Raw genomic sequence first — 26,695 nt, forward strand, 5'->3', positions numbered from 1 at the left:
ATCTTGAAGCATCACTGCCAGCGATATTGCAGTATTTTAAAATTCTGACTCAATTCTGACTCAATTCAGCCCAAAACCAGTGTTTTAATAATAGACCTTGTTTTTATTAATTATCGCTTTGATACTGATAGTAATGAATTATTATGCATGCCATATAATCAGCCCAGACCTCCCGGATGTGTAACAACACCATTGACCAAATGTCTTCACAACTGATAAATCAAGAAAAGTCGTCATTTTTTCTTTAACCAGGATTATATTTTATTCACCATAAGTACACAAAACATAGAAATTCTTCTCAATTACAACGGTTTTGCTCGATTCGTTTTGCGTTCGCTATGTTCGCTTATATTTGCTCAGTCTTCACCTTCCCACAGCTCATCACAACAGCAATGTGACATCCTTTCAAGCTGGCCATAAATTACTACAATCTACAGGGTAGGGAGGAGCGGGAGCCTGTCTTGTGGCTTAGTTCTGATTTATAAATAACATGCTTACAGTCTAATAGGATCACTATTTCGTATAAACGCAGTACACACGCAAACACGCAAAAAACTCTACACTCTTAACGGCTACGGGTTCATTTGGTGGTGGTGGTGTGGAGCGTGCGCTCCCCGCTTAGCTACAGCTCATGAGCGGTGGCGGTGGCGGTGGCATGTTAGGATCGTGCAGGATCACGCCTCGATGTCCGTGCGGATGGGGCAGCGTGCGTGAGCTGGACGCGGGATGCAGCAGGGAAGCTCCACCGTACGGACCACCGTGCTGCTGATGCGGATCGTTGCGAGTGGGTGGCGTATTACCCTGCCCATTGCCGTGGTACGACCCGTACGAGCTGTCGTCCGAGTGTGTCGAGTGGATGCGGCGCGTTGCGGCGTACACCGATTCGGGCCGGTCGGTCCGGGCCAGCGTGTTGATTACCTTATCGCAGCTGCACGTGTTTTCGTGAGAGGAGGGAAGAAGAGGTTCAGAAAAGGGAACTAAGCGTTAGAGAAAGAACAGTACGTGAGTGAGGTGTTGCGTGGTGTTGTGGACGGTTCGTGCGCCTCTACACACTTACCCAGCCTGTTCGTGGACATCGCGCAAACCATCGGTCGAGCAGGCGGGATTGTTCCGCACGGAGTAGATGGGCTGAAAGCCGGTCTGGCCCGCTTCCGAGTGGCTTGGCCGTGGGGCAAGCTGCTGAGAAAGATGGTCGGCCAACTGTTGCTGCTGTCGCACGGCACTACGCATACCGTAGATGCTTTCCGAGCGCTGATGCAGCTGATTCTGTACGTTCTGGTTTTGCGTGTGTACGTGTGGTTGCTGTTGCTGCTGCTGCTGCTGCTGAGACACTCGCAGCGGGTATAGACTCTGTGCTGGGACCAGCATGCCCGGGCGCAGGGTTGCCGTGGCCGCTACGGTAGCCGGAATCTCCTGATGCAGTGCCGTATTGCTCTTAGCGTACACCGACTGCGAGCGATTCAAGTTCGAGCGGGACATTTGCGGACTCTTCCCAAACATGGACTTGCCGGCAGCGCCGTAGATCGGATCTAGCGGTTCAATCTTGATCGTCGGCTGATCGCTGCTCGCGTACATGCTGTGGCAGAAGCGCGACGGCAGCGTTCCACTGTGGTGCCGGGCGTTTTGGAACTTCCCGACGACACCCTGCGCCGCGGCCATCTTGCTCACATCCACCGTGTAGTTGTTCGGCTCCTCGGCGGCAACGGCGGAGATGCTTGAGCTGTTGCCACTCTTCGATTTGCTCTTGGATTTCGGTTTCGGCGTAAACACAAACTGATGGATCAGACCGGCAATGATGCCGCCGAAGAACGGCCCAATCCAGTACACCCAGTGGTTGTCCCATTTGTTCAGCACAAACGAGGGACCCAGGGAACGGGCTGGATTCAGGTAGGGCATCTGCAAAGAAGCATCTCCTATTAGTATATCAAGTTTGTTCAGACCAATATTATAGTGTAAAAGATAAGACTCTTACCGATACGAAGCTACACGCACTGTACGCCGCACCGATGACGATCGCGGACGATCCGAAATACTTCTTGAAGGAACAGGTCGAAATGAGGTACGCCAGCACAACGATGAAGGTTAGGATGAACTCGACCCCGAACCGCTCCCAGGGTGCTAGCTGAGCACTGTGCGAAACAGCTGCCTGTAGATTACCTTGGTAACCCGGAACTGTTACTCTGTTGCAAGGGAGAGATACAACAAGATAAAATGATATTAGCATCAAAGTGGCCTATGGGGAAATTATTCCAGTTTTTGCTTACGAATCCAATAAGGATATTTAAGGATTAGAGGAAACGCTCGGTGAAGAAATGTTCTTTGGAGGGTTGCATGGTTCATTGAAGAGATTGAGAAGGTAAATGCTACGGGCTAAGCCGGGAATTGCCGTCTCATCCTGGGATGATTTGCATATTGCAAGATCAAACGATAATCAAGCGATCACTTATTCATCGCGCCCGATTTTCGATGAACAATGGCTAAGAAGGATCAATACGACAAACCGGAAGCACAGGAGTCATTGTAGCTTGTGACAAAATAGGGAGTGATTCGGTTCGACAAGAATCAAATGAAGCAATGATTTTCATTTTTTAGCTACTGTATCAACCTGTTCGCTTTCACTTTTTTTTATTCACCATACGGCACAATTAGCCGTTCTATTCAAACCATTCTCAAACAACTGTCATCAGCGGCGGCAAAGAAACCACACACAAACACACATACTGCCCATTCATCCATCACTGTACACGTGGTTCACTGTGCGCTTCACTTGCCACTGATGTTCCGATGAAAAGTTTGATAAATCGTTCCCGATATCCGGTTTGGCGTGTTTTTTTTTGCGTGGCTCTCCCTCCTTTGGACAGTTGTGGGAGCGACAACAAGTGGAATTTAATTCAATTACAACACCGAGCAACCTTAAAATTCATTGCACATTAAGCCAATCGACGGCGACAGGGGTCCATCCACCATTGGAGGGTATTTTTTATCGCAATTTTAGACTCTATTGTGCGTGACCATCCCTTTTTCTCTCTTGTTTGGACAACGCGAAAGGGTCGAGTGGTGCAAAAAGTGTGTTCTAAAAAAACCACTAACCCGAGGGGTTTGAAAACCAGTTCCGGGTTGGCAGAAGGTGAAGAAGGCACTTCCGCCGGTTATGCAATTGGCGAGCTGAGGTTTTTTTTGGTGTTGGAGAGAAGGATATTCTCCAGGGATAGGAAGTGGATTTTAAAGTTCATCACTGTGTAATTGATACATGTGGCGGGAGAAGTAAGGAGAGAGACAGTTTAAACACCACACTGCACTAGCTCGACACTCTCGTAATCTGTGATCATACCAAGACCTTCCACGTCCTTCCACTTGCAGCATCCAGCAAGGGAGAGTGTATAGAGCTAAGCGCAACACAGGAGGGTTGGCTTTCCAATGCGCATTGACGAGGTGAAATTGGCCAAGGGAGACGCGGGGCTGTGCGAACAGTTGTTTGTTTTTCTGTGACCTCCGCTGTTCGGAACAAGCAAGGGCGCGAGAGAGCATAAGGGGCGCTACACCGCGCCAGCCTGATCCTTTATTTCCCCCTTCATACAAAAAACACAGGGCGCAGTGGGTTTGCAGGTCAAAGCAGTTTGTTACAGTTTTTTTTCATACTTGCGACCAATCTAGGGTCTAGGGACAAGTGTGCATTACCACCACACAAGGACGGTGTGCATTCGTTTCTCATGTTTTTGCCCACGGAATGGACCATCTAGCAGGAAGTGCAGTCGGTCGACAATTTTGCAACGGTGCAATAAATTTTAAAACCGCTGAAACTTTTACGATCACAATCAACTCAATGGTCGAGCTCGAATTGATTGTAATTGCCCAAAGTGGAACGTTTTGTCGGGCGAATTATTTTCGCTTCCCTTGGTCTCGAAATGTCTTTCCGCAAGGCATCATGCTTTCCTCCGACTCGGTCCAATTTCACTCCTCCTCAATGTCAACGTCTGTCGATGACTTGAAGTGGTCGGAAGATAATTGATTCGTTAGCTTGCTTCCGCTGCCTTTGTTACGGAGGCACTTTCTTCACACCATCATCACCGCCCAAACCGCAACCGACATCTTCACATCTGCCACGAAGCGTTCCTTGCAATCCTTTCCCATGCGACTGCCTCCTTCGGAAGTGCATAATTGTTGGCATATGCAGATGTTATTCACTCTTCGACAATCACTTCCTCGTTCGAGTCCAATCCAGTGTGGCTAAGCCAATCGAACAAATACCGTCCCTCTGCGAAGTGCGAGCCTCGCAGCAACAATAACAACCTTCCGATGAGGACACGAGTTGCGCCCACGGGTGATTGTGGTTATTATTTATTTGCATATGGCACACAAACGCCTAACCCGCGCTCTCTCGCGCCATGTTTCGTGGGGTTGGGAAAGGATAAACCCAAAAACCCTATAGGGGGAGGAACTATTTGCTTTGTGTATTTTATTTTGGGTGGAAAAAGTGTATCATTTCCATTGGAAAAATGTACCAACGGTGCAACCCCTGAGCCGGAAAATACACTCGAAGTGCGTGTTATGGTGTCTATTGTTTGGCTTCCGTTAATCAGCAAGGACGACCTTCGGAGGGCATAAAAAATAATCATCCTCCACTTTGGCACTTGTTTTCGCGCGAGATTTATGGCCATCGTTAGGATCGAGGAACATTTTTTGGGTGCATTTTGGGTGTACTTTTGTGAATGCAGTGCCATCCGGCGCCAGCGAAAGCATAGAAGGATGTGAGGGATGGGTGTTAATCTGGCACTCTTTTGTTCTGGCTGGATGGAACTGTTGGACTGTTTTTTTGATGACACAAACTACACACAGGTCGATTAAACAAGTGGCAAAGAAGCATAGGGTGCGATGCAGAAGAGACGCTCACTTGCAGCACGACCAGCATTTCCAGCCAAATGTCGATATTTGTGACGTTCTTGTGAGAAGAAAGACGGCATCACCGACAACAAGCCAACAATGCCAACGTTTGCGTTTCGAATCACGTCCCGAGTGTCGATCTTCCGGCGCCGGGAAGAAAACTCAAACCAACCCTCCGGCCCGATCACATCAAAAACGTCAACCCGTCGTCGGCGCAGTGTCTGAATGCACGCTTAGGCACGATCCGGAATAAATCAACCAACAGCAACCATTTCCTTTCTTTCCTTGCTTTCAAATAGAGAACGCTCGAACGTGAGGAAAGCATCCGCTACCTCTAATGCTATTATCGGCAGAAGCATGGCAAGCGTTCTTCCTTTCTAACAATTTGTTTGCACCCGCTGCAAAATGACTTAATTGCAACAAAGCCACCGCCCGGGAACGCCGTTTTCGTACGGTGTTGGTTTCGGTCGTGCCAAATTCGTGCAATCAACGACTGCATCGTTGAAAAAAAACCCGACAGCCAAATCTGCATCGCTCCCGCACTAGGCAAAAACGGTCACCGGGACGCATAAATTAGCAATAAAATTTAACAATTGCAAACCCACACCCTACGGGAACGGGAAATTCATCCCGCATAGTGCATACAAAATACACATGTCCTCACTGTTGTACGGCGTACCCAAGTGCGCGGATCCCAGGGAAAATTGATCCCGTCAGCGGTGGTGGTGGTGGTGGTCGCCAAGTTTTGTGACGGCAAAATATGCAAATTGATTGTTGGCTCTGATGCTGCTACAAATTTTCATGCAAAATTGCAGCTGACGGATGATGGACCGCTTTCGTGTTTGTGTTGGTGCCCGTGGGAAAAATAGCTTCCAAGTTCCAGGGTGCGGGGTTTTCCCACTTTCCTTACAGCAAGGCAAAGGCAATAACAAAAAAAGGATGAGAACGTAACAAAACAATAGGAAGAGAAGAGCGTACGGATGGGCGATAAAGCATCCTTCCCTTTTGGCAGTAACAATTAAGCGGCGAGGCGAACGAGCAGCACCAAACTGGCAACTGGACACCACCAATTACTGCCCAAACGGCACACGAAAGTCTCCGCTCCTTCCGTCCCCACCACAGCCCATTGGTAACAAATTGATAAGAATTTCATTAAACTTTTACTTGATTCCATCGTTCGGTGCCCATTCATTTGCATCTTTTCGTCTAATTATGCTTTGCGGTGCAAACAATCGATGTGAACGTGAAACAGTGAATAAAGGCACAAGAGGCAAACGCAATGCGAACGATGCAACGAAGCAAAGTTCAGTGAACTTATTCGGGGTTTAATGGGATATATTAAACATAAAATATGCGTGCAAGGGCAAATTTTGGACTGCCTTGTTGGCGTGGTGTCGTTTCGGTTATGGTGATGGATCATAAAACCGACCTTCGTGTCCTTGACAGAGAAGGCTAACGGTGCTCTTTTGCGAGGTTCATATTCTTTTTCCCATACATATTTTAATAAGAAAATAATTGCTTGAAAAATGTGTTCAAAAGAAGAGCAAGATAAATCATAACTCAATGTTTCGGGGGAATAATGTAATGAGTTGATGAGGGATGATGTTTACCATATGTATTGCTTATATTTTTGACACTGAACAGTTGAAGATTGAACAGTAACTTTCACTTTAAAACGTAACATAATATTATTCAAGTGAAAAAATACGATAAGAATAGAAAATTTGATCATATCAGCGTATGGAGAAGATTAATTTGGATTACTTTATGTAAATGAAGTGCATAAATGGAATATCCAAACATGAACTGCATTAAGATTTGAAAGCTGACAGGACCGGTAGCTCGTCGCCACATCGTCGAATATGATACAAGATCGAATTGGAACAAAATAAACAACTTATAAACAACATCTCGTTATCCATTGTTCAATATCATACAAACTGTGCATAGTTTACAATACCAGCGATGTGTACTTTAAACACCTCTGAGGCACTTTCACGGCCTCACTCGTCGTCGTCACTCGATCATCACGCAAAGATAAATAAGCATGACCTACTCCATCGTCAAGCAACGAAGAACCCCCATCGTCTGTCTGCCAACCGGCATCAAGGACACCTTAGTGAGCTTGTTTATTTTGAGATCTTTTAAATGATCTTATCCGTCGAAAACAAACACCATACAGCGCTCCCCACACGGTTTCCACACAACCACAAACAACGGTGCATCGTGATCGAGCCGATCCGATATTGAAACATATTGATGGATTCTCCCAGTGTTCACCCGGAATCGGCATCTTCAGTTCATCAGTTCGCACGTGAAATGCATTCATACGGGTGCATCGTGCCGCTCCGTCAGCACGTGGAAGACTTCGAAGACGTGCCGCAACAAAAACGAGCGGAACGAGCGATGCTGCAGCGTTCCGCATCCAAGAAGGGGGAGCGATAGAAAGAAGCATTTTTCTCGAGTGGTTCTTTATTATTAAAAATATGTTCTCCCTTCATCCACTCGTCCACGTTCGAGGAGGCATGGAGACGTCAGTGTCTCCCGCGAGCCCCTCTCGGGTGACAAATCAGGGCACGGCAGAGCATCCTTCTCCAGTTGCGTCTGTCAGTTGACACTCGAGCGCGGTTCAGGAGGCATCGCTGCGTGCATAATTATGCGTTTTGCCTCTTGCACTGCCAATGTCCCATCGTATTCATAAAGAGCCATCAGCAGAGCCCCCGGCATGACAAACGATCGTGCCCTGGGCTCGAGGTTGCTAACCGGTGGAAGTGATATTCTATACTTCCGGATTGCTCATGCATGTTTTTCGCCGCCCTGCTTCAAATGCTGCAGGCAGGAGGCTCAAGTGGCACTCGTTGTGATTCGTTTTTTCGTGTTCGAATCCACTCCGGCCCGATAAAAGTGAGTTGCTTTCCAAAGCAAAACATGTACACACACACACTCACAAAAAAAAGGAACAACAGCAACGTGTGTAACGTGTGTCGGTAGCAGGGGGTGTGGTTGGGTTTCTTCTACTTCTTCTTGTTATTTTGCTGTCATCTCTCACCAGAATGCACCGCCCCGAAGGAAGTCGGCATTGTATGCTTTCGCAGCACACATGCACGTGCACTTTCCAGCACGCTGCACTTTCTTCGGCCTGGCCGCAAGCCTCGTTAGGGTGCATTGGGGTGTGGCGGTTTTGCTTTACCCTCCCCCACCCGTCTTTCCTGCCATGCTGCGAGCCCAAGGGCGACCCCGTTTCACAGCAACATCCGGAGATGCCCATTGTTTTTCGGGATGCCATTTTCCGCCCCGCAAAGGTGAAAAAAATAAACAAACGACAACGAACGGCAAGAAGAGTACGCTGTGCATATAAATATTTTCATCAAGCTACATAATTCTTCCGAAATTCTGGAGTACCGGCATCGACGGCAGCTTTCGTCACAGCGCTGGTTTGCGGAAGCCGGTTCCGCTCGAAAAAACGCGCGCTGCAAATTGAGGTCGTTGCCATGTGAGTGCTGGCGTTGCCTTTTTTCTTGCGTCTTCTGGTGGGCTTCACACTTATCGCTGCACTGAACCGGAGCGCAGGTGGAATATGTATCACCAAGAAATGGGCGGAATAATGGGTGGCTGTATTTGTACTGTTTGTTAAAAACTGTGTGACCGACTTTTTTTTGCGTTCTTTTTTTTTACAAAAAAAAACTGGCAGATTGTAGTAAATGAATAGAGATTCATCAATTTAGTACTGTTGAATAGGATTGAAGTTAGCTGAAAGACCACAAACATCATCTCAAGATTGTACGGTGGGAAGGAAGTGAAGCGCCTAAAGGTATGCAACTCCAAAACCAAGTTTCTCCTACTGCTGAGACAATTTTAGAGGACTTGTGCAGACAGAAAACAACAGACTCTATTATTAAAATTTTAAAATAATGGATCACATGTACGATTAAAAATCACATTTGAATTTTATAATTTTTCAGCTATACACTAATATAAAAAAAGTTTATAAGCAGAATACAACATGTCCAATATGCGAGATGAGTTAAACATGTATGAAGACTCCTTCCGGAATAGGTTTATCTGTTTTCCATTTGAGCAGATGGCCTTATCACTCTATGAATGATAACATAGACTCGAATCAAAATTAAATATTTTTGATCAAACTTTCGTGTCAAGGTAAATGTGCCAATGCATTCAAGTAATTGGAGTAAAATGCATAAAATTTGATCACCCAAGCATGCAGCTGTATCTTACACCTTCAGCGTGTCACCATAAATTACGTAAACTGCAAAGCAACTTTTACATCAAATGCCCTGCAAAAGCTTCAAAGAAATAATGCATAAACCCAATTCAAATTCATTCGCCCGAAAATTCCCTTATTAATCAAGATACATGATAAGGTGCTTTTTAGTGCTAAAACGAAGATATCATCAGCCGCAACAACGTGCATGCGCGGTCGCGTGGTTACACTTTTACAAAATTAAACATGATAGACAGTCTTCTCAACCACAACGTCGCACTCCCTCCCTCCGTAGCAACCCTCCGCTCTTAGAACGGTCATCCCCTGGCCCATCGTCCCTCGGCAAGTGCATTCGAACATGCGGTGCCACCTTGTGCCACCGGCTGTGCTAATGATTATGAACGAAAGAAAGTGCTTTTCCTCCATTAGATCGGACTGCCGGCACGCACCCTTAATGCGCCATGATCATGTACTCGCTTCCCTCGCGTAAGGTGCATCTCGATCGAGCGCAGGAAGCAGCGGTACCGCATTAACATTCAGTTATGATGATTATTTCCGGTCCCCTGCCGGGTGGAGACACTCAACCCGATCCCGTCCGAAAACGATGCCCGAAAACGTACCACGAGATAATTACATTACATTTTCGGGTTTGCATTTTTACGCTCGTCTTCCAGTCGGTCCAGTATGGAAGGACAAAAAAATAAAGCACACACACACGCGCGCACTCACACGCAAGCGATTCCTTCATTCCATTGCGTTTGTTTTTCCATCTTTTAACGCGGGCGAATAAAATTGTGGCCAAGGAAGGCCGGTCCGGAAAGTGGGAGACACAAAAAAAGGTGGAATAAAGCGTGTGGACAGAGGTCGTGCAGGTGTCATCAGAAGGAATGAAGAGAAGAAAGAAGAAAAAAAACAAACCAAACCGGAACCATTTTCGCTTGCTATCAACATCCGGCCACGGACGATGGACCCGTGTCAAAACGTGGCCGGACACATTTCACTTTAGCGGATTGAACCTGCTCCACCCTTCTGCAGCGCGGACTGTCCTCGTGTCATTCACGTTGACCATCGTGCAGAAAAGCAGCCACAGCAGCAGCACATACACACGTGCTTTCCTGGACCTGCCAACGAACTGCTTCTCCTCGTCAAGGATTAAGTGAGGTTCTTACGTTGTTGCTTACGGTGGTTTGTTTGCTGCCACCTCCCACCGGGTACTTCCAACTCCCTTCTCATGTTATTTACTTTTCAAAATTTCGTTCATCATCAGCCTCATCATCATCATCATCCTCATCGTTCTGATACGGGCGATCCTCACGAGTGGCTAAGAGAGGGCCCTACTTTGCGCCTCGTCTCGCGTCTTTGCGGGCGAGGATCTTCACGTGTTTCGCGAAAGCGGTTCCGCCTTGCCTTGCATCCCGATACACACATTGCACTGCACACTGCACGTCCGGATATCTGTTCGTCGTTCCGAAGCAGGAAGATGAATGGTGTTGGATTACTCTCTGTGCTCTGTCGCACGACCGGCTACCGGATGAGCCGCTTCCGGGTGTTTTCGGTACGGCACGCTTGGGCCGCTTGGGCAATGGAGCAACTTGTTCGGCGCCTATTTCCGCTTTCTCCTATTAAACAAACTCTGTGTGTGTGCGTCCCTTTTTTTTTGCTCTCTTCCTTCCAGTTTTTGACATACTTCCATACATCAGACAAAAACACTCTCCGCTTCGCTTCGTTGATAACCTTTTTTGGCCCACCATCGGTATGATGGTCCTCCTGTTGCACGCAGCACCTGGTGTGGTCCTCTAGCACCGTACACCATGTTTTTTTTTATGAATATTTTGCATTTCTTTTCAAGTAGAAAATTCTATACAAACGGAAAAAACAGACACACATACACACATAGAAACCAAGATCTCATTCCGATGGTGGCATCCTGGTTTGAATGCCAGGTGGAAGCTGTTTGCCGCCCGTTCGAACCCGGTGTTTTGCGTGTGGTACAGCACAGGAAAAGGATGTTGCTGTTAGAGGAACAACCTGACATTTGGTAAATGTCTAAGATGTTTTTAATGCTTTGAGTTTATAATGAAAAAAATGATTCAATTTTTTGTTATTCTATAATACTGATGATGGTTTATAATGGATTATCCTTCATCCTTTCGTTTCTAAATTTCAAGCAACACCAGCAATGGAACAAGTTGAAAATGTGATTCTTAGGATTTTCAGAACAGAGTTCAGTTTTCTTTTTATCATACAAGATGCTGAGATTTAAGATCCAAGAATTAGAAATTGAAATATTTGTACAATTCTGTTAGGATATCCGGAACAGAGGAAATAACTTGGTAAGAAGTTAGATAGTGAGTTGGAGATATGTTGATATGAATTTTCCTTTCAGAAAGGAAAAACAACCATTGAAAATCACTATTTCAAGATGAAATTATAGAATCAACTATTCAAAATTATAAAATTCTTACTTTTCATACCAATTTGCCAAAAACTATTATTTTTGTGGATTTTATACAAGTATGTCAGTAAGAGCATAAATTTGGCTTCGATGACATTTGTTTTAACAATGATGAATGATGATTCCATTAAAATATACATTAATTAAATGTACACCAAAAAAAACGGACAAAAACTATGTCTTCCCAAGCATCCGGAGCAAAGATGGCCTAAGCCAAGTAAGGCATAAATCATACAACACATACACTTCATGGTTCCGTGACACACTCCAATGCGATGATGGAATTTGAGAGTTTTTTGGAAAATTAAATTGAAACCTACCAAATGTAGCGCAATGTTCTTTCCTTCCCGCCAGAGACCAGCGACACAGTTGGCAGCGAGCGTCACAGCATTCCAACAGCGACCCGGCAAACACACTACACATACCCCGACAGATGCTGCTACCAGGGCGTGTTGTATCGCATTATTTATGCCTTTTCAACTGGCTTTAAAAAAAAACTGTCCAACTTACACGAAATCCGCTGCCAGCGTCGGGCTTGACGTCAGCAGCTTTTTCGTATGAGTGTATGCTAGATCCCCTAAGCTAAGGGTTAGCTCAAAATTAGTCTCTTCAATTTCATGACCGCAAACGATGAAAGCGATGGATTGCATACCTCAGCAATGCATTTGGTATTAACCCCCGCCCCCCAGGCAAAAGAAAACTAAGGGAATTAAAACGAAAAAAAAAAAACATACCCTTTCATACAACCAGTAGACGATTTGTCTTTCTCCGGTGAACTCTTTTTGCTTGAATGCTCGTTTTGTATATCCTAACCCACGGCTTGCACTGACAGCAGATGATCACCTTCATCCTGCTGCATGAAAGGAAACTCATAAACGATGCAGCTTAACCTTTCACATACCCACACCACACACACACACACACACGCTGCAACTTTCTTCGGCTCTTTATCTTGGTCCTCCCCGGTGCCAAGTAAAAGCAATGAATGGCGAAGCCTTATGCTCCTTCGGATAGGGGAAGCGAAAATCTTATCCCGAAAAAAACTGAACTGTAAACGATAAAAAAGGGTCGGAGGTTTTCCGGCTCTTAGTCCCGCTTCTTCCGAACCCTTTCGTACGAAGGTACTCTTCTTCATCACCGTTCTCCAACCCCTCAGCACTGTCATTCCCCGTGCCAGGAAATATTTATTAATAGTTCAGGATCTTTCACTCCCGAGCCATCGCCCGTTGCCATGGAGCCGTTGTATTTCATCTTTAAGATGCTTACTACACTCCACACCCAACAGCCAGCCTCGCCGTAGCGACATCCGACCGGATGATCTGCCGTAGCTGCTAATGATATCCAAGAAGACACCCAGAGCCACGCGCACATATCAATCTAGATCATCTTCGCTTCTGGTGCAGTGCATTCCGATGGTATGGGATGTCTGAGTTTATGTGTGTGTGCATGTTTTGTTCGATCTTTTTCAACATTACTTGGCATCAGCTGGTTCGATGAGCGGAGGTAGACAAATTATAAAAAAGAAAAAACGCATAAAGAGCTGCTTAAGAAGCTTCCTTTTCTTCAGCAGGAGATTGATGCATCCTAGCAGCAGTCTATTGCTAAAGAGTCTTGTACATTTGATGAAATTAAGCATCTTGCTAGACTTTGCAGGCTTTATATTTATGATAGCATATGGTAATTGGCATATGGCATCTTTCAAAGATGTGTTGAATAATTTGCGTTACACGCTTTTGGACAATACGTCGTTAGATATATGGCAAGAAATTTCAAGAAATTTGTCAAGAAATTATTAATTAAAATGAAAGATAAACTTGAAATTATTTCAACAGATTTTGGGTCTATAAGTTATAAGGACTCGTTTCCGTTCAGTCACTATAACATATAATTTTGACTTCACAAAACCTTATCTTCTCACAATACTTTGATACTAAAGATAAAAAAAAAACCTCAAGTGCATTGCTTTCTACAAATTGATACGCATACTTCAATAGTAAACTTATTTTTAGAAAACACAATTAACTTCGTAAACGGTTAATAACCTTGAGCTCGACGAAAAACCACTAAACGCTAAGGGACTGCACGCGCCGCCATTACAAATGGCACTCCAAAAGCAGACAATTTTCCTGTCCCGATTTTTTGCTCCTCTTCCCCATTCTCACTACCCAAAACAGACAAAACGAACACATCTCGTCGTCGGAGATGTGATTTTTCGCCGAAAACTCTTTGTGTCTGGTCGAGCAACCGGGGGACCGTGCCGAAAACATGCCGAGTTAATTTTGGCAGGATATTCATGCGTGACTTGATGCTACGGCTACGACACTGCTGGGAAAACCTGATGCCATGTAGTGAGATTTTATTTGTGTTTCCACGAATGAGAAACGGTGCACGGCACAGTTTTTTTTATGTGTTTGCTGTCTTTTTTGTTGCACAGCATTCCCTTGAACTGGGAATACACATTGCCATATCGTGCAAGAACAAAGAGCGTTGTTGTGTCGCTAATGCATCGTTAGCAGGGCGTTTTATTAGCGCTGTTAAAAGGTGATATCACTGGCATGATGAACAGCGAAAGTGATGGGGAGATTTGTTGAGAAATGAGAAATGAAAATGAGGTTCAAATTTTCCATGCAGCTCCAAAAGTTGCTCTTGGAGCAAACTCAAGCAATAAGCCAAGAAATCATCAACATTTCTACAGCAACAGTAAGTCATGAGGTTTCAATGTCAGATTTAAAAGATTAACACCGAACCGGAAGCGTTAAGGTCCAGGATTAGCTCTAAACTGACACCTTTTGATCGGATTATGCTGAAGGCAGGAATTTAAACATCAACGCCAGATCCATTTTGAATTATTGTAACGATAAACAAATAGATTTTAGCTCCCTATAACAAACAGAGCCTCTCATTCATTCATTAATCTTTAGCATCAGATGCTTTGCTCTACATTCTTCAGCTGCATCCTCCTTCCATCTCCTATGTGTGCTTTGGGCGAATTAATGTGTTATTAATGTGGTTTCGATGTGCGTTCGATTTGGCGCCAATTCCACCAACTCCCAGCAAACACCCCGTGTTGCCAACAAAGCCACAAGACAAACAAAAGCGTCCCGGTTCATCCTTCGGACAGGCTCCCGTTTGTCTGTGCCGTAGGGACACTAAGCATGCGCGCAGAATTGCATTCGTGCCACATCATCCATCGTCGAAGATCGCCGAGCGAGAGAGGATATTGAATGGTCTCGGCGCCAAAGCATTTCGGGAAGAAAGGCTGCGTGTGTACATTGTGCTGTCCTGCTGCCGTATTCATTTTCTAGAAGTCGTACGTAGGGTCCTACTGTTTACTTTTCACACCGAATTGAGCACAAGGTCACCTTTGCTCGGCCCCTTTCTTCCTTACGTCTTACGCTAAGCGATTTAAATGCCCAGGAACGGGAAGATAGAACGTATTACGTCGTCAACGTCGTTTGATATTCCCCTTCAGCAGTTCCTGCCGGGTCCGCCGAACAGTTCCTTTAGCATTAAAGAGAACAACCGTAAACAATCCCCGTTCCCCCGGGGTGTTGTTCCTATTGTGTCGTGGGCTTTAAGAAGGACGCATCCAGCAGCGATGATACAGCGATCCCTGAGACGTCACGCGTGATCTTTCGTGCCATTCTTAAGGTTTTGGCGCTTTCTATTGACTGTCCTGCCGAAACCTCTGTTGGCATTGCGATGCATTTTTCCATGAAAAAAAAAAAGATTTCTATCATTTCTATTCAAAAACAAAAACCAACCAGAACGCCGGGCGAAAGAAAAGAAGCAGCAGTAGAATCAGAGTGGCGTGTGGCGTTTGAGAGGCATAGGGAACGAAGGGCGAAACCAAGCAACAGAATCACTGGGACAGGGGCAGCTGTTTCCTCCGAAGATGTTCGTTCGTGTGCCTGGCAAATGCAACAGGCAAGGATCGGGTTTGATCTGTTCACGGTTCAAGAAGCAAACGGCACCAAGCGCGCTGGACGGGAACAAAAGAGCATTTGTGGTCCAGAAGACAACGAGAAACCAATCCCAGAAGATGCAACAGATTGAAACACACTGCAACGAACGGCACATTTGGCCACGCATGGCGTCCCAGAGCCGTCCTCCTGCGCATGAGAATTACAAACGGAACGGAGCGGGGCGTTCGCGAGCGGCAAGCCTAAGGTCTAAGGCAACACCAATCAACCATCGGCAAACTGTTGCACTTCATTCGCACAGCAGTGCCGGAATCTGGGAACTCGGGTTCTGATTCCTGTTCCTGTCAAGAAACCACGCGAACGGTGAGATCGAGCGAAATCTGACACCATCTGGACAATGCCACGAAGATCGAGCAAACGTTCTTCCGATCTGTAAGGGGCTTCGTTCGTCTTGCGCCGTCGTCTTGCGAAGATCCCGTTCCTTGAGGGTGGGAAGAGATTACGTTGCCACAAACACATACACACACACATATACAAAACCGTATTTCGTAATCATCTTCGCCTTTTGTTCGCTTTCCACATGCGCGCATATCCTTGTCAAAAAAACACAGCTTTCCCAGGGATTTCCCATCCTTTCTGACAGATCCTTGCGGTTCCGTTCCCGTACAAACCCTTTTGCCATGCGTAGCGCTTAATCCTTTCCACTGTCCTTTCTTTGCCGTTTCGCTTTTGTTCTACCATACCAGCGCCCGTCGGACAGTGGATGCAATTCTGCATAAGGGTATGAAAGGGGGAAACATGGCAGAACCTAGAAAACCAGCTGGTGTGGTACGAATAGAATGTACGCACCGGGAATCGGTTGATTGGCAACCACCACGCTATTGTTTAATTGTCCGGGTCTATGTCCTTTCTCTCTTCAGAGAGCTAGAGCTAGAAACGGATTGCGCTTAATTGCATAGCCCTCAGATTGCAACTGGCGTGTGCCGCAGTACCCAGTACGTTTGTCGTCCTCGTCACTATTGACAAAAGCCGTGAAAGAATTCCGAGCAGAATAGAACACTCGATCGTACATTGGTTAAAAGGTTCGAGCAAACTGAGACCGATCGGGTAAAGCTGTCCCATCGCGATCGAGCCAATTGCAATCGGAGCAGATCCCTAAAACCCTTCCCTCGACAAAGCTGCCTAGCGCCAAATTACGACTGGCAGGCCAATTCCTGGGTCCATCTGGGAACGCAATAAAAGTAAATTCACCGTGTGCCGCAGGGTTGCATTTGCATCTATTGTAGTTATGGGATTACTGGATGCAGATTGAATAATCAGCTGTACAAATGACATATGCATTCGGGTTGGTTCGGGTTTATTGATCAAAGAGATCAACGCGCATAGAATTGGAACGAAAGGATCAACAACGCCACACTGGTTCAATGTTGCGCCCGTATATCTGCTTGAATTGCTTATGGAAATGTCATTTTATGACCCACGAGTCTCTGAAGGTTGCTATAGAGATATTCAAATGATGATACTATTGTGTTTTCTGCAGATATCTGCTGTTAGAATTTTAGAAAATTTACATTTGTGATACGACACAATTTATTGAGAAAACTTAGCAAATGAACTTAATCAATCATTATGAAATGTTTAATCAACTTCAACATCAAACACTCATTGTGACTGGCTTATTGAAGACGATGTCCCAACAACCGGTTGTAGCTACCAACCAAAACCGGTGGTCAATCATTGCCACTGTGTTACCATCAATCTGCGAACGGTTTTGTCTACGCTCCTCTTAATTTGACATATTTGTTTTCCGACATCAATCGAAGCCACATTGAGCAAGTCCAGGGATTGAGGGATTGATTCTCCCTTCCGGGCACTGTGCAGCGCACGCATCATCATGTACAGAACGTCTTCTCGCTGGCATCCCACAGCGAAGCAGGAGACATTGTATGCCGTCTGCGCGCAGCTTCGGGCACACGCATGAAAGCAATTCATCACTGTCCCGGGTGTATCTTGAAGACGTTTTCGCCAGCAGCCCCGACGTGGTCCTGCCAAGGACGCACACCGAAACACGGGATGGACACAGGAATGAAGAGCGCACACACACAAACAGCAAGAACACATCGGCATCATAATCGAAGCACGCACATTGTGCCACCCGGGGAGACCCATTCCAAGCGCGCCGCATGGTCCGGGCTGCACAACAAAACAACACGACAAAACAGCAACCGCAAATGACTGCGAAGTGAGCAAAAGTGGCACAACAACAGCAACAGCTGCCAGTTTTACAGCGCCTTGGCGTTACAAGGCCTGCACTTTTGGGTGTTTTGCATCGAAGAATGGAAAAGTTGGTTCTAAAAATTGGGTATCCGAGGCGTTCTGTTTTGCCGATGTGATTTAGGTGATGCAGTAATCTCTCAAATTCGTCTTTACTAGGAAACGCTGAAGTCTACCAAATGTTCACGGTATAAAGAGAACCCGAAGAATCATTTTCTTTTTAAGAATTATTTTCTCATGAAGAAAGATGTATTAGAAAAAAAGAAAAAAAAACTAACTCTCAATGATTGAGTTTCCCACCGGCCACTTTTTGCTGCTTGCATCACAACAAGCACCACTGAATCCTCTACATGTTTGAGCGACTCCTACAAAATGCTGCGAGGCTCACACAAACACGCTTAAGGCCGTAGCCGTAGCCCTGGGAAAGAATCTTGATGAAAAGACAAAAAACTAATAACGCCTTGAGAGGCTTGCAGGATGTGCGCAGATGGCACAGGGCAGAAAACATCTCACGGCTCTTGGGTCCTAAGACGTCCGGCCGAAGAATAGCTACAATGTATATGCGGCTGTAAGGACTGCTGCAGGACTTCCGTTCGTTGTTCGCTCGGTGCACCTTGGTTGGAACAAATCAAATCGAGCCGTCACTCTGTGCAACACATCCTGTTTCCTGCAACAACCGTGGCGCTGAGCAGCCGGTCGCCCCGGCTGCACTGTTGGACATCAGGCCCAAAGATGTAGGCCATCGAATCACGTGCATTTACCCTGCCACCGGAGGCATATGTGCTGTGAGATTTAAGGACAAATCCTTCCGGTTCATCAACTTTTAAACTCCCCGGGAGTAAGCGGCACAAAACGCATCGAATTTAGATCACATCACAGAGCTCCCGCCACTCAACTCAACTCAAAGACAACTCGGGCGGAGACCCCCTGCAAACAAACGTTCGCTTCCAGCGTCAGAAGATCGCTACAAAACTTCAACTCAACCCATATGCTTCCCCGTGCACCGCACTGTTATCATCATCATTATCGAGCAGCCCGCCTTGACGTACACACCAAAGGCAAACCCAACCCATGGCGTCAGCGAGATGCCCCCAAGCGCGCTCTGGAATGACACAACTCGCTCGGCTCCCTCTTTTACCCCCCCCCCCCCCTCTTCCGCAGTTTGTTGTGCTTTTTTACTCATTCAATTCACGCGAGAATCCCTACCCTTATCCGTCCCGTATGGCTGTTTTCGCTATTGCTCGCTCAAACTCGACCACCACGGCTCTTGAGGGATAGCGAGCTGGTCGGGAAGCTTGCCATTGAAAGGTGCGCCCACCCCACCCAAAAGGCAGACGATTGGCACGAGCCGCAGTCGGACTGTGGCGGACGCAACGCGACGCTGGTCTTGGCAGCCGGAGCACCTGCCCCGAGAGCACGGCGTTTATCATCCATAAATTATCATCAGCAACAGGCTCTGGTCGGCACAAAATTGAGGTTATATATGCCCGCCGTACGCTCGCACACACACACACACACACACACACACACGGTCACAAAAACACCGGGCCCGGGCGCGGGTATCGCTTTCGCTCCGGTTCCGTGCACACGGCGGCGCCCAACTCGCTTCTCGCGTTTTGGGGAGCCACGTGCTGTAGCGCAAACGGAGCGAAAGGGGTTCCTCATCATTTGATGCTTCTTGGTTCTATATCCCGCTGTCCGTTCTATTTCCAGTGGCTGGCTGGCGACGCTCGGTTGTTGCAGCGTAAATAAGGAGCATCTGGTGCAGCCCACCCGGGAAAACAGGGGGATAGGGTGACTTCCCGCCGCTCGGTAGGCAAAAAAAAAGAGGTTGGGATTTTTTTTTTCTTCTTCTGTTGTTAGCAAACCACTTCCCGCAACACCTGGGGCTAGACAGAGTAAGGGGCGTTTGTTTCGTAAGTGATGAGGTTTTTTTTCACTTTGGCAAAGAGCTAAAAAGAACTCTTCCGGTGTGGAATCGAGGGACAAAACTGAAGCCCAAACCTGCGGCGGTGGGCAACAGCATTTATGTAGCATTTATGTGACGAGGGGGAAAGCGTTCGGCTGCGATGCATTAGGTCAGTTTGAGGTCTCACTTTCGGGAGGCCTTGACCTTGATCACTTGTTGAGATATGTGCTGTTTTGTTTTTATGAGGTTTTTAATCCTTTTTAGTATGCTATTCTCCCCCACCTGCTCGTGCAACCTCATTAAATCGTTTAACTATTAAATTTCTCGTGAAGTAATTGAGCTTACACTGTTGTTTGTAACACATTTAAAATGTTTAACTAAAATCAACTTAAAATCAAGAACTGCGATGCGGTTCGGTTGCAACTGCTACAGAAAACCGTCCACTTACCCATAAAGCATGGCTGCACCGGCGATCGATCCACCGCACTGGGCCGTAATGTAGAGGATGGCCCGCAGAGCCGATATCTTCCGTGTCACCGCCAGGGCCATGGTGACAGCTGGATTTATATGAGCGCCTGCAGAGGGGAAGGAGAAGAAAACGAGAAGAAGAAAAAAACACACACACATATGTAAGTTTTGGGGTTGGAGACAGCGCAGAACGGCAGTGAGATCGCATTTAAGTACACCATTACATCCGGTGCCGGTGCCGGTCCAGTGCAGCTCCGAAAGGATGCCGCCCTGCACTTGTTGATTTGAGAGCATGCATTTATGAATGCACGGTGCCGTCTTCGCCACGCGTGCCAACCCGTGCAGCTGCCCGGCCGGCCCCGTGGCATAATCGGCAGCGGCTCCAACGGCTGGCCCGTAATGAATGCAGCCGATGCCATTACGATGCCCCGGTCTGTCGCTGGCAACAAACGCACGCGCGCGCGTTCTCTTGCTGGCCTCATTCTTGCGATGCTTAGATACACTGTAGGTAACTCTCTGGTTCATGCAATATCGATCGATATCAGGGAATGGAGGGTTTTGTGGCCACTGGTACACAGGATCAGATGAAGATATTATTTACCGATAAACAAGCCGAAACGGAGATACCGCCAGGACAGGAAAACGATAATTATACACTGCACGGTTCGGTGTGGTACGGAGTGCAATTGAAGCAACAACGAAAATACGTAAAATCGATAAAATATTGTACGATAAATATTGTTCCTTTACATCTTTTCTTTTTTTTTTTTTTTTTGGTTCAATTTGGTCCAATTTGTCTTTGGCTTTCGCTCGCTGGCGCTCTTGTAATTACTGCAACCACCTCACTAGGGAGGCTCATAAATTTCCCATTTCTATCGTGATCCTTCTGCCAGTGACACAGCTGTGGGAAATGGTCACGAGCCTTCGCGGTGCGAACCACCACGAGCGAGATGTGGGTGAGAGTAAATTAATAAATTACAACCGAGCAGGACGAGCGGACGAGCACAATTAAAAAATGGGAAAATTTCCGCCTAGATAAACATTCGAACCTTGCATTTTTCGATGCGAGTATGGATAGTATTTATTTAAGGGGGAAAAAATGGAAATGTAAAGTAATCGTAGCATTCTTTTATAATGGGTCGTTGTGTGTAAAAACGAGCTTAATATTAGTTTTGGCAGCTTTATGGACCATTCCCTTACATGTTGCTGATTATCACGCTACAGAACAAGCTTACCATTGGCGCGTAATTTTAAGGTTCCAATTCCCTTGTTTAAAAATGCTTGGAATTATTTTATTGACTTAAGCCCCACATCCTCTGTACCTGGTTGAAAAGTCTCACGCCTTACGACAATCCTTAGCGCTACATCAATAAAACGGTTTAAAACAGTATCTACCAAACATACCTGAGACGTGCAGAAAGCACTGCGTCAGCACGATGACGATCAGGCCGGAAGCGAGCGAGGTGGCCAGCAGCAGGGAGGAGACGCTCGCTCCAACGCCCGCACCGGCAGCTGCACCGCACACGACAAACACGTAGAAGAACGAAGCCAAACACTCGGACGTGACCGATCTGGAAGGGAGAGAGGAGAGAAAATTTGGTAGAACGGCAGTTTAGCACACACACACACGCATACGGGCGGCAACATTTGCATTCTTCTTATCTGGCACCCGGCAAACGACTCGGGGAGGTCTTGCCTTGCCGCGGCATCTAATGTCGTTTGGCGTGTTCACACACGTGGCTGGTGGGTCGGAAAGCTTATGGTGACTATCGGCGTTATGGTCGGAGTAGCAAAAACAAGCTTGTTCTACAAGAAGCTCTGTGTCTGTGGGTGCCTGTGTTGGCCGTCCCTATTCTTTTCCCAACCGTCCCCGTTGTTTGCCTGTTGCTTCTTCGAGGGAAAACACACGCACACACACACACGGGGCAAGATGCGCTTGCTACCAGGCTTTTAACCAACGGCCCAAAGACAAATACCTGGAAGACGGAATTGGTCGTCCTTGGGCGCAGGATCCATTATCATCCGAGATTGTCGCCCAGATGTTCATCCCATCGCTCGTCGGCGGTTGGAAGGATGATGATAAATTTTATTTCCCTTGCAAGAACAACCAAAAGGAGCAAACGCAAACGACAATCCGGCATAGGGTACGTGCATCGGTAGTAGTAGCAATAGCATCGATCAACCGCTGTCACACTGTTTAAACAAACCAACCAACGACGACGTGTCCGATGGTGATGATGATGTCCCTTATTATTGTGGACGATCATTAATTCTGACGATGATAGCCAAACATGCAATATTTTCTTTCGCCCGAGCAGCGAAAATGCGATCCTTGTTGCAGTCGGGAATTTACGGGGCGAGAAAACACGGACACATACACACTGTTTTATGGTGCAATAAATTGTCGAATCCCAACCAGGCCTGCCTGGATGCAACCGATCGGGACCGGCGATGACAGGGTAGGTGTAGGCTGCTTTTCGCGCAGTTTATTCGATAGCATTTAGCCAATTTTCATGCAGCCGTCATCCGGTGGGGGAGATGGTCTTTTGAGTGAATTTCAAACCCAAAAAAAAAAATAATCGACATCCCAAGGTCAGCACGTATGGCAGCAGCCGTTCATCGAAACGACAGATCATTTGCTTTCGAGTGGAATTTGGCGATCGTGCAGTATGAGGATCGGGCAGAGAGTGTGCTTGCCCCTCTGTTTCGCTGTGTATGTGTACGTTTTTCTAAGGTTTACATTTTTGTCATCTTAACGGTCTCAACTACCTTCCTTTCTTCCCGCCAGTGGTCACCCATCCCGGCCTGGAGCCGTTTGGAGCTATTTTAAGATATCCTTTAACCATTTTCGCCAACAACCCTGTCTCCTCGCTCAATCCCCCTCCTCGTGCGCCACGTACACCAGCGCGTCATACACATTTGTTACACATCCGTCATGCATTTTGTGTTGGTTTGGGGTGTGTGTTATGAATTTTCTTCAGCACGTTTACGTATTCTTTGCTTTTGACGCTTTCCGTTCACCAAACGCCATCGCTCAAAAACAAAACCGAAACCGATTTCGGAGGGCCATTTTTTTGGGATGCTCTTGTTGAGAGTTTTTCATGACACAGTGTTTCGAACCAAAAAACCAAAAACAAAAAAACAGTTTGAAAACAAGAAAGATGAAGCATTCAAACGACGCGATGCACGTTTTACGATGCAGATGTTTTCGCTTGCCGTGGTTGAGCTCTGTGGACGGGCGCGAAACATGCGCGCGACGTGTACACGCGATTGCGCGTCCGTTTGCAGACCGTAAAGGCAGCGACGATATGGGACGCTGGGAGTTTGGTTGTTAACGAAAGAAGATCGTTTTTTGAGGACAGTTTTTTTGTGGTAGAATTGAAGATGTATGTAAGAATTTTTTTTGTAATTAAAGATTTATTGAAAACGGAAATGAAGGTTTTTTGTTTTGTTGATTGATTTTCGTATTTGTATTCGTGGGTTTTGGTTTTGTAAGAAATCGTGGTACTTATAGGTGGTATTTATCTGGTAAATGTGTGTGTTGTATGGGTTTTTTTTTTATTCAGATGTATAGTTTTGGTTTAATTAAGAACAACTAGGGACTGTTTAAGGCAAATTCTAGCTTTCAACAATATTCTGTGCAAGCTCTTACTAATCTCTTAATAAATTTTCATACATCATTTAAATCAAACACAACTTCATTTTCATTGTAGCATAATTTAGGAATGATTTGTTGAGACTAATCGATCACTGGAATATTCAAATGACTTATTAACGTCAAATGTCATAAACCCTATAAAGATACATTGACGTTATACATTTGAACTTCAACTGGTTGAATAAAACCATTGATGCGCTTTGCTGTCAAAGCTTAGCACATCCTAAACATTCAAAAGCAAAAATTAATAAACTAAACTAAATAATTTAACTGAAGCAAATTTTCTAGTAACTGAACTATAAAAAACCGTTTGTATCTCTACTCCTTTTTTATAAACTACCTGAGAGGAGCTGAAGAACGATCATTACTGGAACTTAAGTTCATTTACAATTTTAAATGGGCTATTTTGGTTACATTACTCCCGGCTTCGACAAAACGCGCTCTGTTTTGAGACATCTCAAATTATCATCGCTGAAGTGGAAAGAAATAACTGTTCCATTTTATTCCTTTCAATTAATCCCTACCGTCGAGCTTTATCTTGGGCCATCGACCGCCCCGTGCCATCGATCATAGAGAGTGAAATTAAATTTTAATAGACCTATCATAACAACAACCACAAGCCGAACGATGCCGCTATGGTATGCCGTCCGTCTTGAGGGTGTAGCGGGGGAAATAGTTTAAAAGTGAGCATGTTCCAGCACTATCAAAGACGGGCAGCCAGCACCAACTATCCACCATTTTGGTAGCTCACACTTAAGCTATCGCTAGCCCCAGGGCGAGTCGCCGATTCAGTGAAGCGTCTCGCTGGCATTAAAGAAATGCCAGAATTAAGCCAGAGAGGCGCCGAGTGGAGGAGGAAAAAAAACACACCAAAAACACAAGCCAACCAGTAGACAATAACACTTGACTGCACCTTAGCCCTGCAGTGGGGGAGATCACCGTTCCGGATGGGCGGAAATGATAATTGCCTATACAAGTGATTAATTAGCGACGTTTTCCGTTTTAATACGGCCTCCGCCCCGCACAGTCGGGAGGAATATAATTGATTCTTTGAATGTGCTTTACGGGAATCGGGAGTAGGATGTAGTTAGAATTTGAACGGATGATGGAAAGCCGGGTTGGTACGGGAATTGTTTGTTGTCGAGCTTTCAACGAATGGTCTGTGTAATACGCACCTCCAAAGCTCCAGCGTACGCAGCTCCTTGTGCATGTTGGCACGTCCCTGCACGGAGAGGGATAGCTTCGGGCCCGGATCCTTCCGGAGCGTTTCCAGCCGCTCGAACAGCTGAACGATATGGAAGTCGATGTTCTTATCCATTATGTGACAGTGCGACTCCTCCGAAGTCGTCGATTGATTCATTGCAAACTGAGCACTTGGTACGGTGAAGCACTTTCAGAAAAACGCCACTAATGTCACTGCCTTAGTACGTTAGTAATTTGTAGAAAACACTAAGAGATTAGTTTACACTTTTACTTCAATCACATAAATAATGTTTAATCACTGCTGAGGATACTCATTTGTTTCTTCCAATAATTAAACACAGCAAACCAGCCACTTAAAATCTCACAAACACTACCATTGCTTGATACCGATGTACTGAAGTCACTCTAGGTACTGATCAACACACAACGTCCACGGAGCGAACAAGGAGCGAACCAAACTGTACGAAAAACACGTGCGTTCACGGTCGCTGCGTTGCGTGTTATGATCATCCGAAATGGTGTGGTGCGCTCGAGAGATGCCGGTTGGCCGGAGCCAACATCAAACATGCTGCCGTTGCTGCTGTTGCTGCTGATGCGGCTGATGCTCCGCAGAGTCGCGCGAGCAAACACAAAAAGGTTCGGAGCGGCCCGAACATGGCCCGAAGTGTGCGCTGCTTCGTGCAGCAACTCCTCCGAGCATATAGGGCTTATGCTTTCCTGGCGTTGGTACATCTACGCCCGCGATGCGGCGAAGGGAAAGTACGGAGGGGATTCCACGCGGGTAGCCAGGGGATTTCCTGACCTACAGCCAAGGTACAACACCCCAGGATGCGCTCCCTTTTTTCGGCTGTCCCTCCGGTGCGTGGCGCGCGATACGTGAGAGTTTTATTTATGGCGTCAATATTTTAATTGCTTCATGATAGAATAGGTCACCTTTATGCTTGTACTCCCAGCTGGAATTCCCTCCAAAGCGGCCGCTGGCGCTGGACGTGTACGAGATTCGGGAAATTCGGCATGCAATAGATGATTTATGGTGGGGCCTACCGTGGTACGGAAGAAAATTGCGTATCTGATGCGCCTTCTTGTGCTGTGTAAACATTTCCCCCGGCTTTCGTCACTCCTTTCCCCCGTTCGTGGTGTGGCCGTTGTCGTTAAGCTGTTGATGGGCGAGAGCCAATGATATCTTAAAGATGAGGATGCAGTCTTTTGTCGAGAAACTGATACGTGGTTAGCGCTGACGCTTCTAGTAGAAGGTTTAAAATTGACCGAAAAACAAAGTCTAGCAAACTAGAGGATAAAGTTTCTTGTCCCGGTTTGATCTAGCCTTCAGACGATTTACCTTCAGCAAAAATATCAAGAGCCTACAGCAACAAAATGCGATATGTTTGTAAACTACAGAAGAGCTTTTTTAAAACAATAATTGATATGTTTTAAAACAAAGCGTTGCTCTGATTTCATAGGCCTTTTAAAATATCGTACCGTGCGAAGATGTTTTGGTGAGTGTTACTCTTTTACCGGTGCTGCTTATCGTACCTCTTCTCTCCGTTGTCCAATGTGTTGACGGTTGCAGGTTTGTGTCTAGTTCACTTCTTGTAATATATGACTATAAAGAGCTGATCAGTTTCGAAGTTTCGAATGTTCATGATTAGAACTAAGCAAATTAAATTAAATTTAAACATTAAATATACTTCACGAATAAGAT

At 46.1% G+C, this 26,695-nt stretch overlaps 1 protein-coding gene across 2 annotated transcripts; it reads right to left on the minus strand.

Moving 5' to 3' along the window:
* Positions 1-220: 220 nt before the first annotated feature.
* Positions 221-25,553, minus strand: LOC121597574 (neurogenic protein big brain-like). Of its 2 annotated transcripts, XM_041923421.1 has the most exons (7): positions 25,368-25,553; positions 24,966-25,210; positions 21,537-21,703; positions 20,113-20,239; positions 1,973-2,180; positions 1,058-1,896; positions 221-928 (listed from the first exon to the last, which is right to left on the minus strand). In XM_041923421.1, exons 2-7 carry the CDS (start codon positions 25,148-25,150, stop codon positions 619-621), a joined length of 1,836 nt encoding a protein of 611 aa, XP_041779355.1. In that variant the 5' UTR covers positions 25,151-25,210; positions 25,368-25,553; the 3' UTR covers positions 221-618. The 2 variants fall into 2 exon arrangements, with proteins under 2 accessions (XP_041779355.1, XP_041779356.1); XM_041923422.1 differs by having other exon boundaries at positions 834-977; positions 24,966-25,553.
* Between the last annotated feature and the right edge of the window lie 1,142 nt (positions 25,554-26,695).

Source organism: Anopheles merus, chromosome 3R (assembly GCF_017562075.2).
Source record: "Anopheles merus strain MAF chromosome 3R, AmerM5.1, whole genome shotgun sequence".
NCBI classification, from domain to species: Eukaryota; Metazoa; Arthropoda; class Insecta; order Diptera; family Culicidae; genus Anopheles; species Anopheles merus.

Excerpts from the sequence above, each read along its gene's own strand:
- LOC121597574 (XM_041923421.1), bottom strand. The coding sequence starts at position 25,150 with ATGAATCAATCGACGACTTCGGAGGAGTCGCACTGTCACATAATGGAT. Across the intron at positions 21,704-24,965 it reads CGTACGCTGGAGCTTTGGAG|ATCGGTCACGTCCGAGTGTT; the intron begins GTGCGTATTACA and ends TCTCCCTTCCAG. Across the intron at positions 929-1,057 it reads GATGTCCACGAACAGGCTGG|CTGCGATAAGGTAATCAACA; the intron begins GTAAGTGTGTAG and ends AAACACGTGCAG.